This window comes from Ochotona curzoniae, unplaced genomic scaffold, assembly GCF_017591425.1.
Source record: "Ochotona curzoniae isolate NIBS_2020 unplaced genomic scaffold, NIBS_Ocur_1.0 contig_2321, whole genome shotgun sequence".
Lineage (NCBI taxonomy): Eukaryota > Metazoa > Chordata > Mammalia > Lagomorpha > Ochotonidae > Ochotona > Ochotona curzoniae.
In genome coordinates, this window is record NW_024465421.1 from 13,942,374 (window position 1) to 13,961,867 (window position 19,494).

At 44.4% G+C, this 19,494-nt stretch overlaps 1 protein-coding gene across 3 annotated transcripts; it reads left to right on the plus strand.

The window, feature by feature from the left end:
- The first annotated feature begins 2,336 nt into the window (after nt 1-2,336).
- On the plus strand, nt 2,337-8,048 carry LOC121152016 (mpv17-like protein). Of its 3 annotated transcripts, XM_040973917.1 has the most exons (4): nt 2,337-2,646; nt 5,137-5,207; nt 7,540-7,569; nt 7,655-8,048. In XM_040973917.1, the coding sequence occupies exons 1-4, from the start codon at nt 2,337-2,339 to the stop codon at nt 7,832-7,834; spliced, it is 591 nt and encodes a 196-aa protein (XP_040829851.1). In that variant the 3' UTR covers nt 7,835-8,048. The 3 variants fall into 3 exon arrangements, with proteins under 3 accessions (XP_040829851.1, XP_040829852.1, XP_040829853.1); XM_040973918.1 differs by lacking the exon at nt 5,137-5,207 and having other exon boundaries at nt 7,655-7,834; XM_040973919.1 differs by lacking the exon at nt 7,655-8,048 and having other exon boundaries at nt 7,511-7,549.
- Nucleotides 8,049-19,494: the final 11,446 nt, after the last annotated feature.

Sequence of the window (19,494 nt, forward strand, 5' to 3'; positions counted from 1 at the left end):
CCCAGCTTCTCCACTTCCCATCCAGCTCCCTGCTTGTGACCTGGGAAGGCAGCAGAAGAGAGTTCAAGTTCTTGGGCTCTTGCACCCACATGGGAGATTGGGAAGGAGCTCCTGGCTCCTGGTTCTGGATTGGCTCAGCTCTGGATGTTGCAGCCATTTGGGAACTGGCAGATGGAAGACCTTTCTTTCTCTACTTCTCCCCATAAATCTGACTTACCTTTCCAATAAAAATAATCTCTTTTGTTTTTAAAGTGCAATTGGCTTTGGCCTGCCTCAGCCTCAGCTGTTGTGGGTCTAGAACAAGAAGATGGAAGATCTCTCTCTTTCTCCCCCTTCTATCATAATATATGTCAAATAAATACATAAACAAATATTTTTTAAAGTTGCTGATGAAAGTTTGAAAACAGAGGGCCCAACCTGCATTGACCAGGATCCTAAGAGGCGCACCTGTTCCACTTCCTATCCAGCTCCCTGCTTGTGGCCTGGGAAAGCAGTGAGGACGGCCCAAAGCCTTGGGACCTGGTGGTAGACCAGAAAAAGTCCCTGGCTTCTGACTATGGATCTGCTCAGCTCTGGATGAAAGCTCTTTCTCTATGTCTCTCCTTCTCTCTGTAAATCTGTCTTTGTAATAAAAAATAAATATATCTTACAAAAAGTGCATAGAATTTTGAAAAAATAATTGCAGATGAAAAACTGTGATTAATTCACTTTTTGTGGAAATTAATAGTGGATTTGTGTATTTAAATATGCAGTAGATAAACATCTCCTGCTCCCCCACTGTAATGGAAGCCAGGACTACCATACGGGAGGCAGGAACCCAACCACCTCAGACACCTCTGCTGCCTCCCAGGTTCCCCTGGGCCAAAGCTGGAGTGATGTGACGAGCGGGGCTGAGCGGGGGACACAGGCATCTTCACCTCTAGGCTGAATGCCTGAACCCTGGCGTCTCTACAAGTTCCACGCATCCTGATCATACAAGCACACTGGACAGAGAGCATCCAAGTCCACCCCACAAGCACCGTCGAAGGGCTATGTCTCCACATCCCAGTCACATGCTGAGTCCCTGGGGGCTAGGCTTCAGCACACGATTTTGGAGGAGACAAAATTCATCCCACAACAGAACTGATAGTCTTGGGGACAGTCTATAAAATAACAGACGATTAGTTACACAGTCTCCCTATTGGAGACTATGGCAAAATGACCAGTTGGAGCAACGCAAAAGGGATCTAGCGCTGGACGTCAGACGGGAAGCAGAGGTTGCGAGGGGACAGTGGCAGTGATCTCAATGAGCATGTAGATTGGGTAACAGGATTATGCCTACCCGGTTTCCTCGCCTGGGTAATCGCACTGTGATTATGTATGTTGCCAATATTTGGGGAGGTCTGGGTGAGGGGCAGATGGGAACTCTTTGTACTATTTCTGTAACTTTCTCCCAAGTCTGGAATTCTTTTCAAGCTCAGACATTTAAAGTGTAAGAAAGTAGGTAAATGAGGACAAATGAAAGGAGCCAGCTGGAGGGAGGGGAACAAAGATGGGACTGGACATGCCTGCGCAGGCAGAAGCAGCAGCCATGAGATAAATGCAGTCCCATGAGGTGAGAGACCCTGTCTGGGTTGCTGGCACCCTCTGCCCTAGGACAGTGCTGGGAGCTCAGGCCGCATCCCGGGGGTGGAGAGCGACCAAGAGAAGGCACTAGGCATTGGGCCTCAGCTCACACCTGGGAAGGGCCTCAAGTGTTAACTTTTCAGATTCTCCCCAGACCAAGGCGGTGCCATCAGTGTTCTGTGTCACCAAAGCACTACTCACTTGCATGCAAACATTAAAAAAAAAAGCTGCAGTTCAGGTAACTGAGTTTTGTTATCTCTTTGCTTTCTTTCCCCCCTAATTTTGTGAGATACAATTCACAATAAGCATTCAATTCTTCATTCAATGATATACTCACAGTGCAATGGATCCAGTACCGCTATCTAATTACAAATGGAACCATCTGCCCAGTCATTTCGGATTGCTGCATTGCCCAACACCACGACCAGCACTAATCTGCCTCCTGTCTCTCTGAATTTGCCTGTCCTGGCCAATTTCACGTGAATGGGTCCGTGCACCTAGTGGAGCAGGACCAGGCATAGTTCAAAGGCTGAGTTTCCCCTCAGACTCGTGGCCACAGGGTTGGATGCGCGGACTGGGTGTGTTTAGGGCGCCCAATCGCTTCGGAGCGTCTGAGCGTCTGGAAGTGGCAGGTGCGGGCGGCTGTGGAGCCGCGGCGGGCGTGGGCGGCATCCGCTGGGTGCTGAAGCCCGGCTGGGCGGGCGGTCGCTCCGGACGCCCACGGCGCGGGCATGGCGGGCTGGTGGCGGGCGCTGGCGCGGGCGGCCCAACGCCACCCCTGGCCCACCAACGTGCTGCTCTACACCAGCCTCTACTCGGCCGGAGACGCGCTGCAGCAGAGACTGCGGGGCGGCCCTGCCGACTGGCGCCAGACGCGGCGCGTGGCTACGCTGGCCGTGACCTTCCATGCCAACTTCAACTATGTGTGGCTGCGCCTGCTGGAACGCGCGCTGCCGGGCCGCGCTCCGCGCACCGTCCTGGCCAAAGTGCTGTGCGACCAGACGCTGGGCTGGCCCGTGGCCCTCTCCACCTTCTATGTCGGTGAGACGGCCAGGGTCCCAGGACTGGGAGACCAGAAACAGGGGCAGGCTCATTTAAAGGGGGTGGGAGGAACTCGCTGCAGGGGCTTGTGGCTGGAGCCCAGAAGCGCAAGGAACCTGGGACCGGGAACCAGGGCTGGAAGTCAGGGCACAGTGGCTGGGCTGTCTGGGGATCAGGCTTGGAGAAACTGAAGGTCCAGGTGTCAGGGATTGAGGTAGCTGAGGTTGAAACTGAGATGTTAGGGTTTGGCAGAGTCCAAAGCAGAGGATAAAGCAGGGCCAAGAGGTTCATTTCCTTGCAGAAAGGCCCTCAGGAACATTGAGGAGATGTGGTCTCCAAGTCGTAGCAATGCAATTCCTGGGGGCCTTCCTGCTCCCAGAACAGCCACCCACACACTATGGGGGAACTGGTGGAACCTGGCATTGGGCCTGGCTCTTCTGTCATGCCTGGGTCCTGGTCTTGCTTTGGTAACAAGATCACCCTAGGGAAGACCTGGACAGACAATGTGGGGAGACCTCAGACACTTGCCATAGGGACCCCACTCCTTGGACTATTGTCCTGCGACTGGAGAGCCTGGCTTGGGGAACCTTCCTGATGCCTGAGTGCCAGGAATAACAGGAGGGGCTCTGGTGCCACCACCATCCTTTACAATTTCTATAGCCTGGCAGATATTGGGGCAAGTAAAGTGGGGAGGAGTGCTCATTTCTTTGAGAAATTTCCGTAGTTCCCCCAGAATGGGAGAGGCTCTCTCAGTGGCTGTTGGTGTGTCCTAAACCAGGGTGGAGATCAGGCAGAGCCACTGTCCTGGAGGAACTCTGGCCTGTGGCTTTTAGTTTGAGGGCCACACTCAGTTCCCTTTTCCCCAGACTGCACAGGAAGCCAGGAAGGGCTGCTTTGCTGCAGCCTCTGCTGGCAGGACCAAAGGGCTCTGCAGAAGGCACCAGTCAGGCTGCAGAGGTCTCCTGATCTCCTAGCTGTGGACCAGGGCCCAGGCTCTGATCCCCTAGAACCAGGCTCCTCTGCCTGGTAAGACAGTGGCCTTGAGCACTGCAGTGAGAATGGCTGGGGGCTGGGATCTTAGGGTCCCGATTCTAGGTGCCCCTAACTCCTGGTTACAGGGCGTCTCAGAGGGTGTCTGGGTAACTCATCCAAAGATAATGTGATCCAAGCCCTGTTCTTAATTTGGATGCTCTAATGGTGATGGTGTTGTCAGTCAGTCTGACACCAGAAAGATGCTATGGACACAGGGCTGGGCAGCCTAAGATTCAGGATGGAGGCACTTAGTACAGATTCTTGTCCAGTATGCTACTTTCCTTGGTGCTTTTTTTTTTCCCCATCACATTTCTAGTCCAGTTTCCTTCTCCTCATGTTACCATGAAGGTGGGAGGAGGTGCACTGGGTGTTTGTTTAAGGCATTCTTTGAAAATTGCATGGCAAAGGATTAGATGATGCTTTGTCCCAGGGCCACCTTAGGGAGCCAGTATGGTAGTAGATTAAGGTCTGGTTAGGGAATCAGACACCTGGGTTGCACCCCTCTGGAATTTAACCTCTTTTCTTCCTTTTAACGTTTCCTCTTCAGTGAATTGTTGGGTGGGTCAAATGAAATGAGGCACATAGGGTGCTTGGCATTTAATCAATGCTGGGTAAGTGGAACACGACATTGCTGCTATTCACTTCCTAAATGCCTGGGTTAGGCTGAAGTCTGGAGCGTGGAAATTGTTTTCTTTTACTTTTTAAAGATTTTATTTTTCTTGGAAGCAGCGTTTTAGAGAAAAAGAGAGAGACACACACACAGAGAGGTCTTCCATCAGTTGGTTCACTCTTCAAATGGCTGCAACAGCTAGAGTTGAGCCTCTGGAGCAAGGAGCTTCTTCCTGGTCTCCCACATGGGTGCTGGGGCCCAAGGCCTTGAGCCATCCTCTGCTGCTTTCCTAGGCTACTAGTGGAGAGCTGGATGGGAGGTGGATCAGCAGGGACATGAACCCAAGTCCACATGGGATGCCAGCACTGCAGGTGGAAGCTTAGGCTACCATGCCACAGTGCCAGCCTCAGGTGCCTGGAATTCTGAGGTTTCCACATGGGGGCAGGATGCTAAGCACTTGGACAATCTCCTGTTGCCTGTCAGGATATCCCTTAACAGGAAGAGACAGGAAGGGAACCCAACCATTGTGATATAGGATGAGGGTATCCCAAGCAGGGACTTAAATGACTAACCACTGCAGCAAAGGCTGTCCTGTTAAAGGATTCTTTTAAAGATCGTTTGTGGCATTTATATCCTGCATTTGGATTCCATGTTTATCATCCCTTAAAAATTAGTCTAGTTTTCAACCTCAGCCTGTTTTTACTGTTGAGTCAGAAGGAACATAGTGAATGGCTGATAGTAATTACTTTGCATATTGAAATAGGTAACTTTATATAAGCTGTTACACAGTAATCTTCCTACTGAACCTTTCAAAATTCCTTTGGGTTTTGTGTGTGTATGTGTCATAGGTATGAGCTTTCTCCAAGGAGATGAGGACATATTTCTGGACCTGAAGCAGAAATTCTGGAATACATATAAGGTATTTGAAAATGTAACCATATCTTCTTTTGAAAAGTGAAATCAGTATCTTTTTAAGTAGTCTTTTTTTTTAACATTAAGTACTTTTTTAATAAAACTGTTCTTGCATTCATGTTCCAGTTTGGTTGGTACATGGGTTCTTTTTTTTTTTTATTTTTAAAGACTGATTTATTTGAAAGGCAGAGTGACACGGAGAGAGGGAGATGGAGCAATTGACTGGATCAATTCCTACAAGGTTGCAACACAGTCAAGACCTCTATCCTGAATTTCTACCTGGGTGTCAGGGGCTCTCACACTTTGGCCATCTTCCACTAACTTCCCAGGTTTGTTGACAGGGAGCTAGACTGGAGGTGTAGCAGTCAGGGTCTGAACTGGCTCTCCCATATGGGATGCATTGTATAGTGTGTGGCTTAATGTTCTCGCTTGCCATGTTCAGAACCCATGTATGTTTTCCAGGTGTGCACTGTGCAGAGCCCCTGGGGACAGAACCTTCTCAGCGTCACACGGGTATTGACAGAGAAGGATGATGCTTCCCACAGGCTTTCCTAGACCTAAGGCAAGACACCTGCTGCACAGTGTGCTTAGTAAAAACAAACATGAACATAACCCAGTCTAGCAAATACTGATGCATTTGCTTGATCAAGATTTACTGAACAATGTCTTGGAGGCCTGAGAAAAACCAGAGATACTTTTCATCTCTGGTTTGGAGCTTTGTTCGATTACCTTTAATGACAATGGGGTGGTGCTTCAGGATCCCAGAATATACACAGACTGGACTATGGCTTCATATGTACTTAATTCTCCACTGAAAGTCGTGCCAAGCCACATCCAGCTATTACCCACACTGGTTTTAGTGCGTGTTGTTGAGTGGTGTCACCCATGTGAGTGGCAGACCGCAACTACAAGGAAAGAGTGTTCAGGGTAGTACCTGAGATACAGTCTTCTCTTTCACAGCATAAACATTTTAAATATACTATGTATGCTTATTTTAATTGAAAAGCAGTGAGATGGAAACTGAGACGGCTCCACCACCTGCTGATCTACTTAAAAAAAATGCCTAACATCTAGGCTGGGCCGGGCTGAAGCCAAGAGGCATGAACACAACCTGGGGTCTCAAGGACTTGTGCCCATGGGGTGTACATATCAGCAGGAAGCTGGAACAGGAAGCAGAGTTGGGGCTCAAGCCTAGGCACTCTGACATGGGATGTGGGGGTCCCAAGGAAGACATAAAACAGCTTGGCCAAGTACCTGCCTCCTATAGCTTTAAAAAAACCCCCACCTATTTGGAAGTGATTTCAAACATACAGAAAATATTAAGAGTTGTTCAAAGAACACACATGTACCCTTTGCTCAAACTTACCTGCTATAAGTATTTTGTGCCGTTTACTTTGCTGCTTATTATCTTTCCACCCATCCATCTATTCATTATCTGATTTTCTAAATCATTTGAGAGTAAGTTATATGCAACTGCTGCTTACTCCTAAATTCTTAAGTCTTTCTTGTTAAAGTAAAGCTATTTTCTTATACAACCACACTTGTACAGTTATCAACTTCAGTGAACTTAAAATGTGCCTGGGAAAAGTGTCAGAAGATGGTCCAAGTGCTTGGGCTTCTGCCACCCATGTAAGCCTCTGGCTCCTTGCTTCTACCTGGCCCAGTCCTGGCCATTGCAGCCATCTGGGGATAGAAGCAGAGGATGGAAAAATCAATCTCTCTCTAATGCTGCCCTTCAAATAAATTCAATCATTAAAAACAAGAGAAAACCTCTCTTTTTGTTTTGAGATAGGAAGTACATACCAAGGCCTCTCTCATATTTTGAAATGCCTAATGGTAATTTTTCTGTGTGTCAGAATGTGTAAAATGAAACCCGTTAACATATGCCTGTTGGGGTTGGGATATTGTGTGGCTCCTATCCCACATCAGGGTGCTGGTTCGAGACCTGGCTGTTCCTACTAATGTGCCTGGGAAAGCAATGTAGGTTGGCCCAGGTAGTTGGGTTCCTGACACCCACGTGGGAGACCCAGAGGGAGTTCTTGGTTTCAGTGTGAAGCAGCCCCCACTTGCTGCACACATTTGGGCAGTGAACCAGCAGATGGAAAATTTCTCCTCCTGTCACTCTGTCTTTCACATGAAGCAAACAAATCAAAACATGCCTCACAGATTTTCCCACAACACTCTGCCCTCTCAGCTCTAGGAGCCTATTATTAATCAGCTTAGTCTGAAATACTTCCTGGGCATGCTCTCCACCTGGCATCTTAATCTTGCACAGAATGAGCTGTGTGATCGTTTGTGCCATTGGGAGGCATTTCTAATACGGTTTTTCTGTATTGCAGACTGGTCTGATGTACTGGCCCTTTGTACAGGTGAGTTGGACACGCCTCAGAACACCAAGTCATGGCTTTGGCCTCTGTGGAGACCTCATCGCCCCTCTCTCTTTCTCTGTTCCAGCTGACCAACTTTGGCCTCATTCCTGTTCACTTGAGGACAGCTTTCATTGGACTCTGTGGTTTCCTCTGGGCCACCTTCCTTTGCTTTTCTCAGCAGAGCGGTGATGGCACGTTGAGCTCAGCTCTCACTCTGCTTGTCAGAAAGGGAGCCGGTGCAGCCGAGAGGCCCCCGGGGGAATGAGGTGGCACCGACTCCAAGTGACCACAGTTGGTGTTCCTGAAGCACTCGGCTCACTGGTCATGTGCTGCATTGTGAAGAATCACTGTTCCACAGATCCACTTGTTTTCAATTATCAGTGATTATTTACATTTTTATACAGATCTTCTCCTCCCATTCCAGTGTGAAAGTCTTGCTTAATATTTTCACTTCTCTCAAATTTTGGTCAATACCACAACAGTGGCAGATGCCTAGTTTAGAATAAGTAATATTTGTATTCTAATATTTTAATGCCAGTTGATTTCAGGAACTCCAAGTTTGATTTTTACTTCTGCATTTTAAAATCTCAGGTTCTCTCCTAAACATTTGGGTTAAATTGCCTTTTATACCAAAAATAGTCCTTATAGTAAAATTTCTACTTACATACCACTGAGTCAACAAGAAGACTGAATAATCAGATTCTGCCCCATACCTTATGATTTATTGTTGTGCTGATACTAAAATTCTGAAGTACATGTGTATCACCAGAACAAAAATAGTGTTTTCTGAGTGTGTTCTTTATTGAACATGTTTTATCAATGTCTTCTACTTCCTTTTCTTTTTTTAAAGGTTTATTTTATTTTTATTGGAAAGGCAGATTTACAGAGAGAAGGAGAGACAGAGAGAAAGATCTTCTGTCTGCTGGTTCACTCCTCAAGTGGCCACCACAGCTGGTGCTGAGCTGATTCGAAGCCAGGAACCCTGAGTTTCTTCCAGGGTCTCCCACACGGGTTCAGGGTCCCAAGGCCTGGGGCTGAGCTCCACTGCTTTCCAGTGGAGTTCATGGGTCATGAACCCATGCCCATATGGGATCCCAGTGCATTCAAGGCAAGGACTTTAGCCACTAGGTTATCGTTGCTGGGCCCTACTTTCCTTTTCCCCAATCCAAGGACATTTTCATTACTGATTTTTGGTGTTGAGCGATTCAGTTGTCTGGAACACTCCATTCCCCAGCTGTATGAAGTAATGTGGCTTCTGACTGATATTCCCTGAACGGGAAGGGCTAAAACAAGTTTTCCTTTCTCTGGTAGGAAGAACTCTCCCCAACAGGACACCAGGGAAGTTAGTTACCCACACATTGGCATTTATTTTTAAAATTTTGTGCTCTCATAGAAATCTTTATACTTTTAGGCATACATGAGAAACTTGATTCTATCTTTCTGATTTTTTGAGTAGTCTCAGGTTTAAAGATTTTTATGACTATCTCATGAAGTTTCAGCAAATTTCACCTAAGAAGTACCCCATCCTGTTGCTCCAGGTGTGTTTCACGGATTTCAAGATGTTGAGCACTGAGCTATTAACTTATCTCAAGAATGTGTGCTTATAATTAACTTAAGAATGTGTACCTAAAATCTCTATGTATATATAATTTTAATATGTAAGGAAAAATGGTTATATATATAACTTCTAAATATATAATTTATCTGAATTGAATAGATATTGGTTTATTTTATATTAGGATAACAGTAAGGAAATTGCTAGGTGGTCTCACTGTAAAATCATTTATTGTATTGTTTTAAAAGCAACTATTATAACAGGAAAGCTATTTTGTGATCAGTTAGAGAAGTTTTGTTGGCATAAGCTTATGCAGGGGAATTATGGCAAGTACTACTGGCCGGCATTTTAGATGACCTTCAGCGTTACTTTTATGATGCAGGCTTTGGGAAAACAGATCTTGCTTATACTTTGAGAAATTAAGAGAGAGAAAGAGAGAGGCTTGTTATTCAGAAACAGCAGGATATAATGGTCTTCACTCAATACTGTATTGTGCATTGTACTATACACAATACATATCTTCCAAATTTTTGCAAATGATACACTTAATTTTCAAGCAATAGTAATTCTGTGTTTTGGTGTAAAAAAATGGAACTTATTCTAAACACAGGCATACTTTTACCAGTTCATGGGAAAGTGGAATTAGAAATATGAGTTCATTTGGGTACAAAACAATGTTGAAACCCATGTGTAAGTTTTTTTTTTAATAATATGCATTGTCTATATATTATTACAATTTCTCATCAAAATTTTTTTCGTTCTGTTTTCTATGAAAGTTTTGAAGTACCCTCAAAGTACAATGTATGGCTGTGGTAAAATTCTGCCATTTTCAGGGACACATGTCCTGGACCTTCCAAGATCACATCTGAGCAGGCTGCCACTCTTTCTCTGAGGTTTCAGTATCCCCTGAGTTTTGTTTACATCCACTGGATATTTATCCTGCATCCCTCAGGGCAGCCTCTCCACATGTCTTGGCCTTGAACCATTACAATTGAGAGGTAGTCAGGATCCCATTGTTCTGGACGCTTTTTTAGTTCTGGTCTGTGAGCTATGTCTTTTCCTGGGTAACTGAAAGTGATTTTTTTTGTTTCGTGGGAAAACTTCCCTTCTATACAAAAGGACGCAGCTATCCTTATAGTCCATCAGAATATCCATAGTTATTGAGAAACCATAACCCTCATAGAATGAAGTCAACTAATGTCAGTAAATGGCTGGTGTGGGGACAGAATCTTAAACACCGGAATGATGACTATTTTCAGGGAATTCACATTCCAGCTGGGAGGATAAACAGAAAGAACTGACCATCAGGATTGGGATCTGCTCCAACCCATCGTGCTTGAATGGCATCTGGGAGAGGTGGCCAACAGAAAGCATGACTGTTACTCTAGTTATACTCCCAGCTGTAGGTAGGTTAGTGACATAAGTAGTGGGTACTTTGAGATCACGGTGGCAATCTGAGGTGGGAGAGTCTCCCTGGAGAAGACTCTTGAGTCAGACCTGGAAGGTCGGACAGGCACAAGACTTTCATGGTCTGAGAACTAGAGCAGCGGTGGTAGAATGTGATGAGGTTTGGAAAGAGAAAGGGGAGGCACTTGAGTTCTAACCCAGAGGGGAAATTCCTATTGACCATCCCTCTTCCCTGCATGACAAATCACGTTCAATCAGCAACTTGGCTATCTTCAGTTGTAGAAAACCTAAATAAAAGTCATTCTCTCATCTGTATCCTGGTTGTTTTGTGGGAATTAGGTGACTAAATAGCTTGTATGTATGTGCATATGATTTTCAAATAATCAAGTTTAAGAGTTGCACATAGAAACTTTTTTTTTTTAGTAAGACTCCCATGATTTTTTTGTAAAGTTTATTTTTCTCTAAAAAAAATATGTATTCATTCATCTGAAAGAGCTAAAGAGAGAAGGGAAGGAAAAGAAAGACCATCTGCTGGTTCACTCATCAAATGGTCACACTAGCCAGGGCTTGTCCAAATCAAAACAGGGAGGCAGGAGCAATTCCTCTAGGTCTCCCACATTAGATGCAGAGTAGCAACTGGGCCATTTCTACTGCTTTCCAAGGCATATTAGCAGGGAGTCAGATCAGAAGTAGAGCAGCCGGGACTTGAATGGCACCCATATGGGATACTAGTGTCAGTTTTGCCATGACAGTTTTGCCAGCGATGCCACAAAGCCAATTCCCTATATTTTTCTTAACATTTGCTCAGCAAAGTGAATTGGTTGAGAAATAAGTTGATTTTCTGCCCACTATACAAACTGAAATCTAGCTGTTAGGAATTCATATAAATGAAGGATACCTTCAGGAAAAGCTTAACCCTTGGGGATGCTAGGCAAAGGCCTGCTCTAGCTCTAGAAATGACTTTGAAATCAGTAGACCTTACGTGTCCCTTTCTTTCCTGATGCCTTCTTCCTCTGGGTGCCCTTCCCTGTTGTTCTCTATGGCTATGACTTTGTAATTTAGTTCCCGAAATAGCTCTCCTTTTTCTCATCTTCTCAAAACGAATTTTCTTCAGCTGGCTGATTTCAGCTAGGTGTTAGAGAAGCACAGTTATTAAGCTGATTTACAGTATGTGGAGGTCAGCCTTCTTGGCTGAGGTTTTTTTTTTTTTTTTTTACATTAAAATTAATAGCAGAAACATCTCTGGATAAATTTTTGGGAACTGATTCGGGGGCGCTTTTGGACAAAGATTTCTGCTGTACTGCTCTTTATGCTGCCTATTTCCATGGGATTAAAATCAGCCAGGCAGATCTTTGTCATTTCTGAATATTGTCACTGTAGTAGACACAATGGCAATTTCTATTTGTCCATTCCTAACACTTCTATTGGTGTCTTAGTCCACTGTGCCATGAGGTCAGAAGGAGCCCTTCATATTCTGGGTAGCATGTTTTCTGAAAGCAAAGCTGCATCTATTTATTTATTTATTTATTTATTTATTTATTTATCTTTAAAATGTATTTATTTATTTTTTTAAATTGGAAAGTCAGATATACAGAGAGAATGAGAGACAGAGAGGAAAAGCTTCCGTTTGTTGATTCACTCCCTAGCAGTCACAACATCAGATCTGAGCCGATCCGAAGCCAGGAGCGTGGAGCTTCTTCTGGGTCTCCCACATAGGTGCAGGGTCCCAAGGCCTTGGGCCGTCCTCGACTGTCTTCCCTGGCCACAAGCAGGCTGGATGGGAAGTGGATCTGCCAGGATTAGAACCTGGGCCCATATGGGGTCCCGGCACGTTCAAGGCCAGGACCTTAACCATTACGCTATCGTGCCTGGCCCCTGTAATCTTTATTTTTAAGTTTCAATTTAATGTATATCATGTACATTGAAATTCTGAATCACTGTGACTTAGTGTATATGAAAAATAAATGAATTTTAATTAAAAGCACAAAATGGCTGTTTTTTTATCATGGGCGTTGTGAGTATTCTGGGATATGTGTAAGAGTAATGAGTTTTATAACCTGTTATCTTTCTTATTCATATTTATTGCAAACACAGAGATTCATGTCTTCACTTTGGATGTGTATTGAGATACTAATTGCCCTTATCTGTTCTCTATCATTTATTGAATTCTGTCATATGTTGGCCTATTTTCTTTTATGTCACCATGGAGTTGACATAATTCCCCAGCTACTTCTCACAAAAATCATGCTTTCTTGCACACCCTGAAAGGCAGGAGGTAGTGGTTCAAGTGCTTGAATTCCTGCTACCCATGTAGGACAACTGGACAGAGCTGCAGGCTCCTGGTTTCAGCTTGGCACAGCTTTGGCTTTTGCAAGCATCAAGAGCATGAACTAGCAGATGGCAGGTCTTTCTCTGTCTCCCTCTTTCAAACTAAAATAAATAATTATTTTTAAAAAATACATTATTTGTGTAGCTTAAGTAGGAAAAAATGCAGGGTTAGGACTCCTTTTATTAGCACTGAGGAGGCCAACTAAAACCGAGATTTAAGTTACTGAAGCTGCATTTTCCATGTGGTCTGCAGTCTACTTATTTCTTTTTTTTTTTTTTTTGACTGAAACAATTTCCCCTGCATATAGTCAATAAGGGAAGTGAGAACAGGTATTTGCAAAATGTACTGAACTGATTTATAGTTGAATTGATGTCTTTGAATTTATTTGATTACTTCAGAAAGCTCCTGGAAAACTGGAATTAAAAGATAAGTTTGTTGGGGCCAATAAGCTAATCCTCAGAGCCAGCATCCCATATGACAGCTGGCTCTAGTCCTGGCTGCTGCACCTTCTATCCGGTTCCCTGCTGACGAACTGGGAAAGCAGCAGAGGAAGGTCAAAGACCTTGGGCCCTACATCCATATGGGAACCTGGAAGAAGCCTGTGGCTTTCAGCTTTGGACTGGCCCAGCTCTGGCTGTTGCGACCATTTGGGAAGTGAACCAGCGGATGGAAAATTTCTTCTTTCTCTATCTCCCCCTCTCCATTTCTCTGTAACTTTCAAGTAAAACAAAGAAATCCTTTTTTAAAAGATATGTTTATTTTAGTGCAAGAATATTTTAAAATCCATGCACAACTTTAAAAAATAATTCATATTTTCTATGAACCTTTTGAAGACCCCTTTTATTTATGAACATGCCGGATATGCTCAGGTATCTGAATCACTTTTCTACCCTTCCTATCTCTATTGCACTTTTATTTTAAGTCCCTCTCTGTTATATGGTTTTCTTGTTACACCAGCTCCGTATTATAATTGACCTGTTGTGGCTCTAATGGCAATAGTAAGTAGTTTTCAGGAGGTTAACATGCAGGAGTGGGGCACTGAGAGTCCCTTCCTGTATACCATGCCTAGATTTTAGATCCATATATTGACAAGGATGGAACAAATGTAATTAAATTACATGCAGTACTCAGATTTTGTGCATTATTCTACCTGAATACATTCTGCCTTAGAAGTGCAAATTAGAAAGCTGAAACAAAAACTGTTACCCTAAAGAAGGAAGATTCCGTATGATTTGATTTCTTCAATAGTAGATCTAAATCGAATATATTACTATATTCTCAGGGGGAAAATAAGTGTTAGTAAAAGTTCTTGTAGATTTGAGGGCTCTGTTTTTTGCTACTAAGGAAATGGAAAAAATCAGTTTATGCATGAGTTGCCTGCTAGAGAAAATACTTAATAATATTTAGAGGATTTAAAAAAAGGATGCAAAGTATTTAATTAATGTGCTGAACAGTAAGATCTAAACCAACCAGACAGAAACGATAATATGTCATATTTTTTGCAGACTGTTTTAGTGCCTTAATGATAAATAATACTAAGCAAACCAAGATTTCTAGGCTTTTGGCCAAGAATGAGTTTTGAGACTAAGTTTCAGAGAATTTCCTGCAGGTGATAAGTGGATACTTGAATACAGCCGATGACTGTGAGTAGTTCATTTTCTTTCTTGGATAAATTACAAAGAGTAATATATACATCTTGAGTCATCTCTCAACAGTTTGGAGCAGTTATGCTTTCGGTGGGAGACATGAAAAGCTTTTTGCTATATTAAAAAAGAAGGGGTGGATAAAATAGTAAATTGTGGAGGCAGGCATTGTAGCACAAGGGTTAGGCAGCTGCTTGGGAACCTGTACCCCATACAAGAGTTCTAGTTTGAGTCCTGGATACTGCACTTCTAATCCACCTTCCTGTTAATGTATACCTTGGGAGGTAGAAGAGGTCGGCTTGGGTCACTGCTACCCATGTGTAGGAGTCCCAGAAGTCAGGTCTCCTGACTGTGGACTGGCCCAACTCTGGCTGTTGAAAGCATGTGGGGGGAAGAACGAGCAGATACAAGATATTTCTCTTTCTGTCATTCTGCTTTTCAAGTAAGTAAATAAAATGAAAAAAGGTATAGTAAGTTGTACGGCAAAGGGTAGAGAAGGCTATTTTTGTGCAATTTTTGTCTGTAAATGTGGAGAAAGAATGGTGAACAGCACAGGAAAAAGTATAGTGACTCTTCATCTACTCTTGAATAATTCTGTTAATCACTGCAGAAACTTTGTACCCTAAGCCCTTTGGGATTTTAAGAGATAAGTGTGTGTGTGTGTGTGTGTGTGTGTGTGTGTGTGTGTGTGTGGACTATAAGAACTATCTGAAAATCATTCCTCTGTGATGAGTTTCCAAAGACCATTTTGAAATCGAAAAGCTAATATTTAATCAACTTCTGGGTTAACTTCACCTTTCAAACGAGGTGTATTGCTTCCTAGAGCTGCCAGGTTTGGGGAAGGACCATTTTATATGGCAGTGATGGTAGTGGTGTTGACTCAGGTCAGTAATTCAGGACTTACTACTCTTGATCTGTTCTTTTAACCAAGAAATATTGGTTTATCTTCATCTAATTGAAAGGAAAAGCAAGAAACACAGAGAAATCTTCCACCATCTCTTCACTCTCTCAAACACCTGCAACAGCAAGGACTGACCTGGGCCTGGTCTCCCACGCAGGGGCAGGGTCCCAAGGCTTTGCGCTGTGCTTCACTGCTTTCCTAGGCCACAAGCAGCGACCTGGATGGGAACAGCTAGGATACAAACCGGTGCCCATATGAGATCCTGGCACTTGCAAGCCAAGGATTTTAGCCAGTGAGCCATTGTGCCAGGCTGTTATGGGCATTTTGAAAATGAATCAGTAGGGGCCACATGCGGTAGCCTAGTGGCTAGAGTCTTGCCTTGCATGCGCCAGGATCCCATATGGGCGCTTGAGTGTGTCCCAGCATCCCTGATTCCCATCCAGCTTCCTGTTTGTGGCCTGCAAAAGCAGTGGAGTACGGCCCAGGGACTTGGGATGCTGCATTTGCGTGGGAAACTTAGAGGAAGCTCTTGGCTCCTGGCTGTGGATTAGCGCAGCTCCGGCCATTGCAGCTACTTAGTGAATCAGCAGATGGAAGATCTTCCTCCCTGTATATATGACCTTTCAACAAAATTCAGTAAATCTTTGAAGAAAAAAAAAAAAAAAAAGAAAATGAATCAGTAAATGGAAGACTGCTGTTAATCTGCTTTTATCCGTCCCTCCTTAAAATAAAATAAACTATAATTATGGGCTTTTGCAGTGGGATAGCACACTAAGCCTCTATCTTGGATGTTGGAATTCCTTAGCAATGCCGGTTTGTGCCCCGGCTGCTCCATTTCCAATCCAGCTCCCTGCCTAATGCCTGGAAAATCAGTGGAGGAGAGGCCAAGTCCTTGAGCCCCTGCACCCTTGTAGGAGACCCGTAGTATGCTCCTAGCTTTGGACTGACGCAGCTCTGGATTCTGTGGCCATTGGAGAATGAGTCATCAGACAGAGGCTCTCTCTCCATCTCTCCCTTTTTCTCTGTAAATCTGTCTTTCCAATAAATAAACAAACTTATAATTAAACTTTAAAAACGAAGTAAGCTCTGGGAGAGTAACAGCTTATAACTTGTGGTTGGCACCTGAGGGGTGCAGTCTTGAGAGACCAAGCCCTGTGAGGTTGGATGCTGTCTCCAGGTGGACAGTGTCAGAAGTGAGCTGAGCTGGTATGTGCCGGAGAATTGCTTGGCATGCTGGATAAACCCCCTTTCCCCACCTGTTCCTAAATGTGTTCTGTGTTGAGAGTATGGGTAGAGAGGGAAAGCTGTTTGGTTCCCTACAGACTTGACGAGTAGGAACAAGGAGGAGCAATGTGGCCCCAGCTAGACTCCATGACCGAACTAGACTCAGGCTGAGCAAACAGAACTGAGTTTCATCCTTTCCCATCCCCATGTGTAGGATGCTGCGTCCCCTCTGAGCAGTCTTCCTTCATCAGGGATGGTTCTGACAGGGGGAGAGGTGAGATGGGACATGGGACCTGAAAGTAAACAGATGCTTAGGTGGTCTGAAAAGGTGCGTACATCTTTGGTTACAGTAATTTTGTGTTTGAGTGACAGGGTTTTGTTTGTTTGTTTGTTTTGTTACAGAGGACTCGAAAATATGACAGCATGAGGTGAAGCGCAGGGAGGTCATTTGGCATGAGTTTGGGACTCCACTTGGAATGCCCACATCCTACCTCGATGCCTGGGTTTGAGCCCTGACTAGTCCCCATTCCAAGCCTTGCTGCTAATACACACCCTAGGAGGCAGCAGGCAACAGCCTAAGCTGTTAGATTCCTGTCACTCAGCTGGGAGACCAGAACTGAGTTCCCAGTCTCTTCAGCCTGGGCTATTGCAGACATTTAACGTGTACAAAAAGCAGGTGGAGGGACCTCTGTCTGTCTCCTTGCCTTTCAAATGAAGAAGATGAAGGAGAAAAAAGCCTAATAAGTAAAAAGGATATTTTATCATTTTCTGTGGTAATGGTTAGTTATCTGTGAATCTGGCTAATATAAGGAGGAAGTCTGGGAAAATGCAGTTATAAAGTCACATTTTGGACACCATGCCATGATTAGCCCCTGCAAGTTGCAGTGTTTGTTCTCCACTGTAGACTTGTTGGCAGGAGCAGCCTTTTAGCCTGTATATCTGCTTCCAGACTCTAAATATTCCATACACATATTAGCTGAACGATCAAACTGGCGAATTTTAATCAAACAGGCATTGTCAAAGGGTAGAATTACAAAAAATTAGTGATCTTAATTGGCTTTATTTTGAATTCTAAAATCCCAGAGCCCTTCACTCCATTCTGTAAAGCAGAATCTGTGTTCTAATGGTCCCAGCAAGGGAGGCTGTTTTATAGACAGAGAAGGACTTAAAGCAGAAACAGAACCAAGAAGCAGACTAGTTCTTTTAGAGTTCATTTCTTTGTGAGGAGAGGACAGGGAGAGAGAACAAGCAGAAAACAACCGATTGGAGAGCAGGTTATTTCAGGCTACTTTTGTATCCCGAATTAGGCAGAAGGAACTTCATTACCATGCTGATCCAAACAGGCCTGTTTGGGAAATCGGACTGTTCTGTCTCTAATCCTGACTTCTGGGTGAGTCAGATAAACAGCTTCATTTCAGCTTAGCAGCTTGGGCCTTCAGTGAGCAGTTCCACTCTGATGTCAGTCTGCTCCATGCAGAAACTTAGTGTAAATCAATGGCCTCGAGTAATTTTTACCTCAAGGCTTAAACAATGGAGAACATGTTGAGTGGACACAGAGACCCTCAGAATGCATGTGGCAGTCAAATAGGTGAGAAGTTCACTGTGGCTGGGACTAAATATTGTTGGATGAACGACAAAACACAGGCATACCGAAATCTGCAGAAATGAATGAGAAGATTCTAGATCCTTAAGAGGTTTATAAAAAATTGTGATGAAGGGTCTGCCCTATTCCCATAATTTCAAAGCAAACACTTACTCAGAACAAGGACTTCACTTTCTACTGGAGCCACAGCAACTCAGGTAGTAGTCCTTGTCTTTGATTAGAAGTAAATATTGCAAAGTACATCATATTGCTATCCATTAGATGGAAACAAATTTTCTGAAGCTGTGTGTCACCGAAGAAATATGCTATCTGGGATGAAATCATTCTAAAGACATTTTGGAAAACACTTTCTGAACAAGCTGAAAGGAAAGGCCTTTGGATGTGCTGGAATGAAAGAACAGAGACCTCCGGCTGAACTAGAATGTCTGCAGGAATGATAGACACATGAAATACCTTGTCGTGACACAGACCCTACTGCAGGGCACCCTTTCCAGCTCCACTTCAATCAGGAGCAAAAGACAAAAACAATAAAAACAAAGGGCCCAGCGCCATGGCCTAGCTTCTAAAGTCCTTGCTTTTAATGTACCGGGATCCCTTATGGTCACTGGTTCTAATCCCTGCAGCTCCACTTCCCATCCAGCTCCCTGTTTGTGGCTTGGGAAAGCAGTCGAGAACTGCCCAAAACCTTGCAACCCTGCACCCGTGTGGGAGACCTGGAAGAAGTTCCTGGCTCCTGGTTTTGAAACAGCGCAGCAACAGCCATCGTGCTCACTTGGGGAATGAATCATCGGTCGGAAGATCTTTCTCTCTGTCTCTCCTCCTCTCTGTATATCTGACTTTGTACTACACTTGATCTTCGCCAATAGGCCGAGAAGCAAATGTATATCTGACTTTGTAATGAAAATGAAATAAAAAAAAAAAAAGCAAAACAAAATCCAGGGACAAGGAGCATTCACACCCCAATCACCAAAGACTCCACTATTGCAGATGGGCCAGCGTCAACTCAAGCGCCTGCCCAGAACAGCCCAAAACCAATGACCCAAGACCTTGTTGAGGAGGCATCCGTGAACAGCACCACCATCTGGAGCATGTTGTATGAAAGAAGGAAGCGTGGCATATGCACAGAACAGTGAGCCGGGTGCAAGCCAGAGTGCCGGGTACAGAAGGGAAGCCTCCCCATCCCTCAGATACATTTGCCTGCCCAGCTCCCCTTATAGGGCCAGTGGGCAGAACCTCCTCCTGCCAGGCTGCCTCCCTTGGGTT

Excerpts from the sequence above, each read along its gene's own strand:
- LOC121152016 (XM_040973917.1), top strand. The coding sequence starts at position 2,337 with ATGGCGGGCTGGTGGCGGGCGCTGGCGCGGGCGGCCCAACGCCACCCC. Across the intron at positions 2,647-5,136 it reads CCTCTCCACCTTCTATGTCG|GTATGAGCTTTCTCCAAGGA; the intron begins GTGAGACGGCCA and ends TATGTGTCATAG. Across the intron at positions 7,570-7,654 it reads TGTACTGGCCCTTTGTACAG|CTGACCAACTTTGGCCTCAT; the intron begins GTGAGTTGGACA and ends TCTCTGTTCCAG.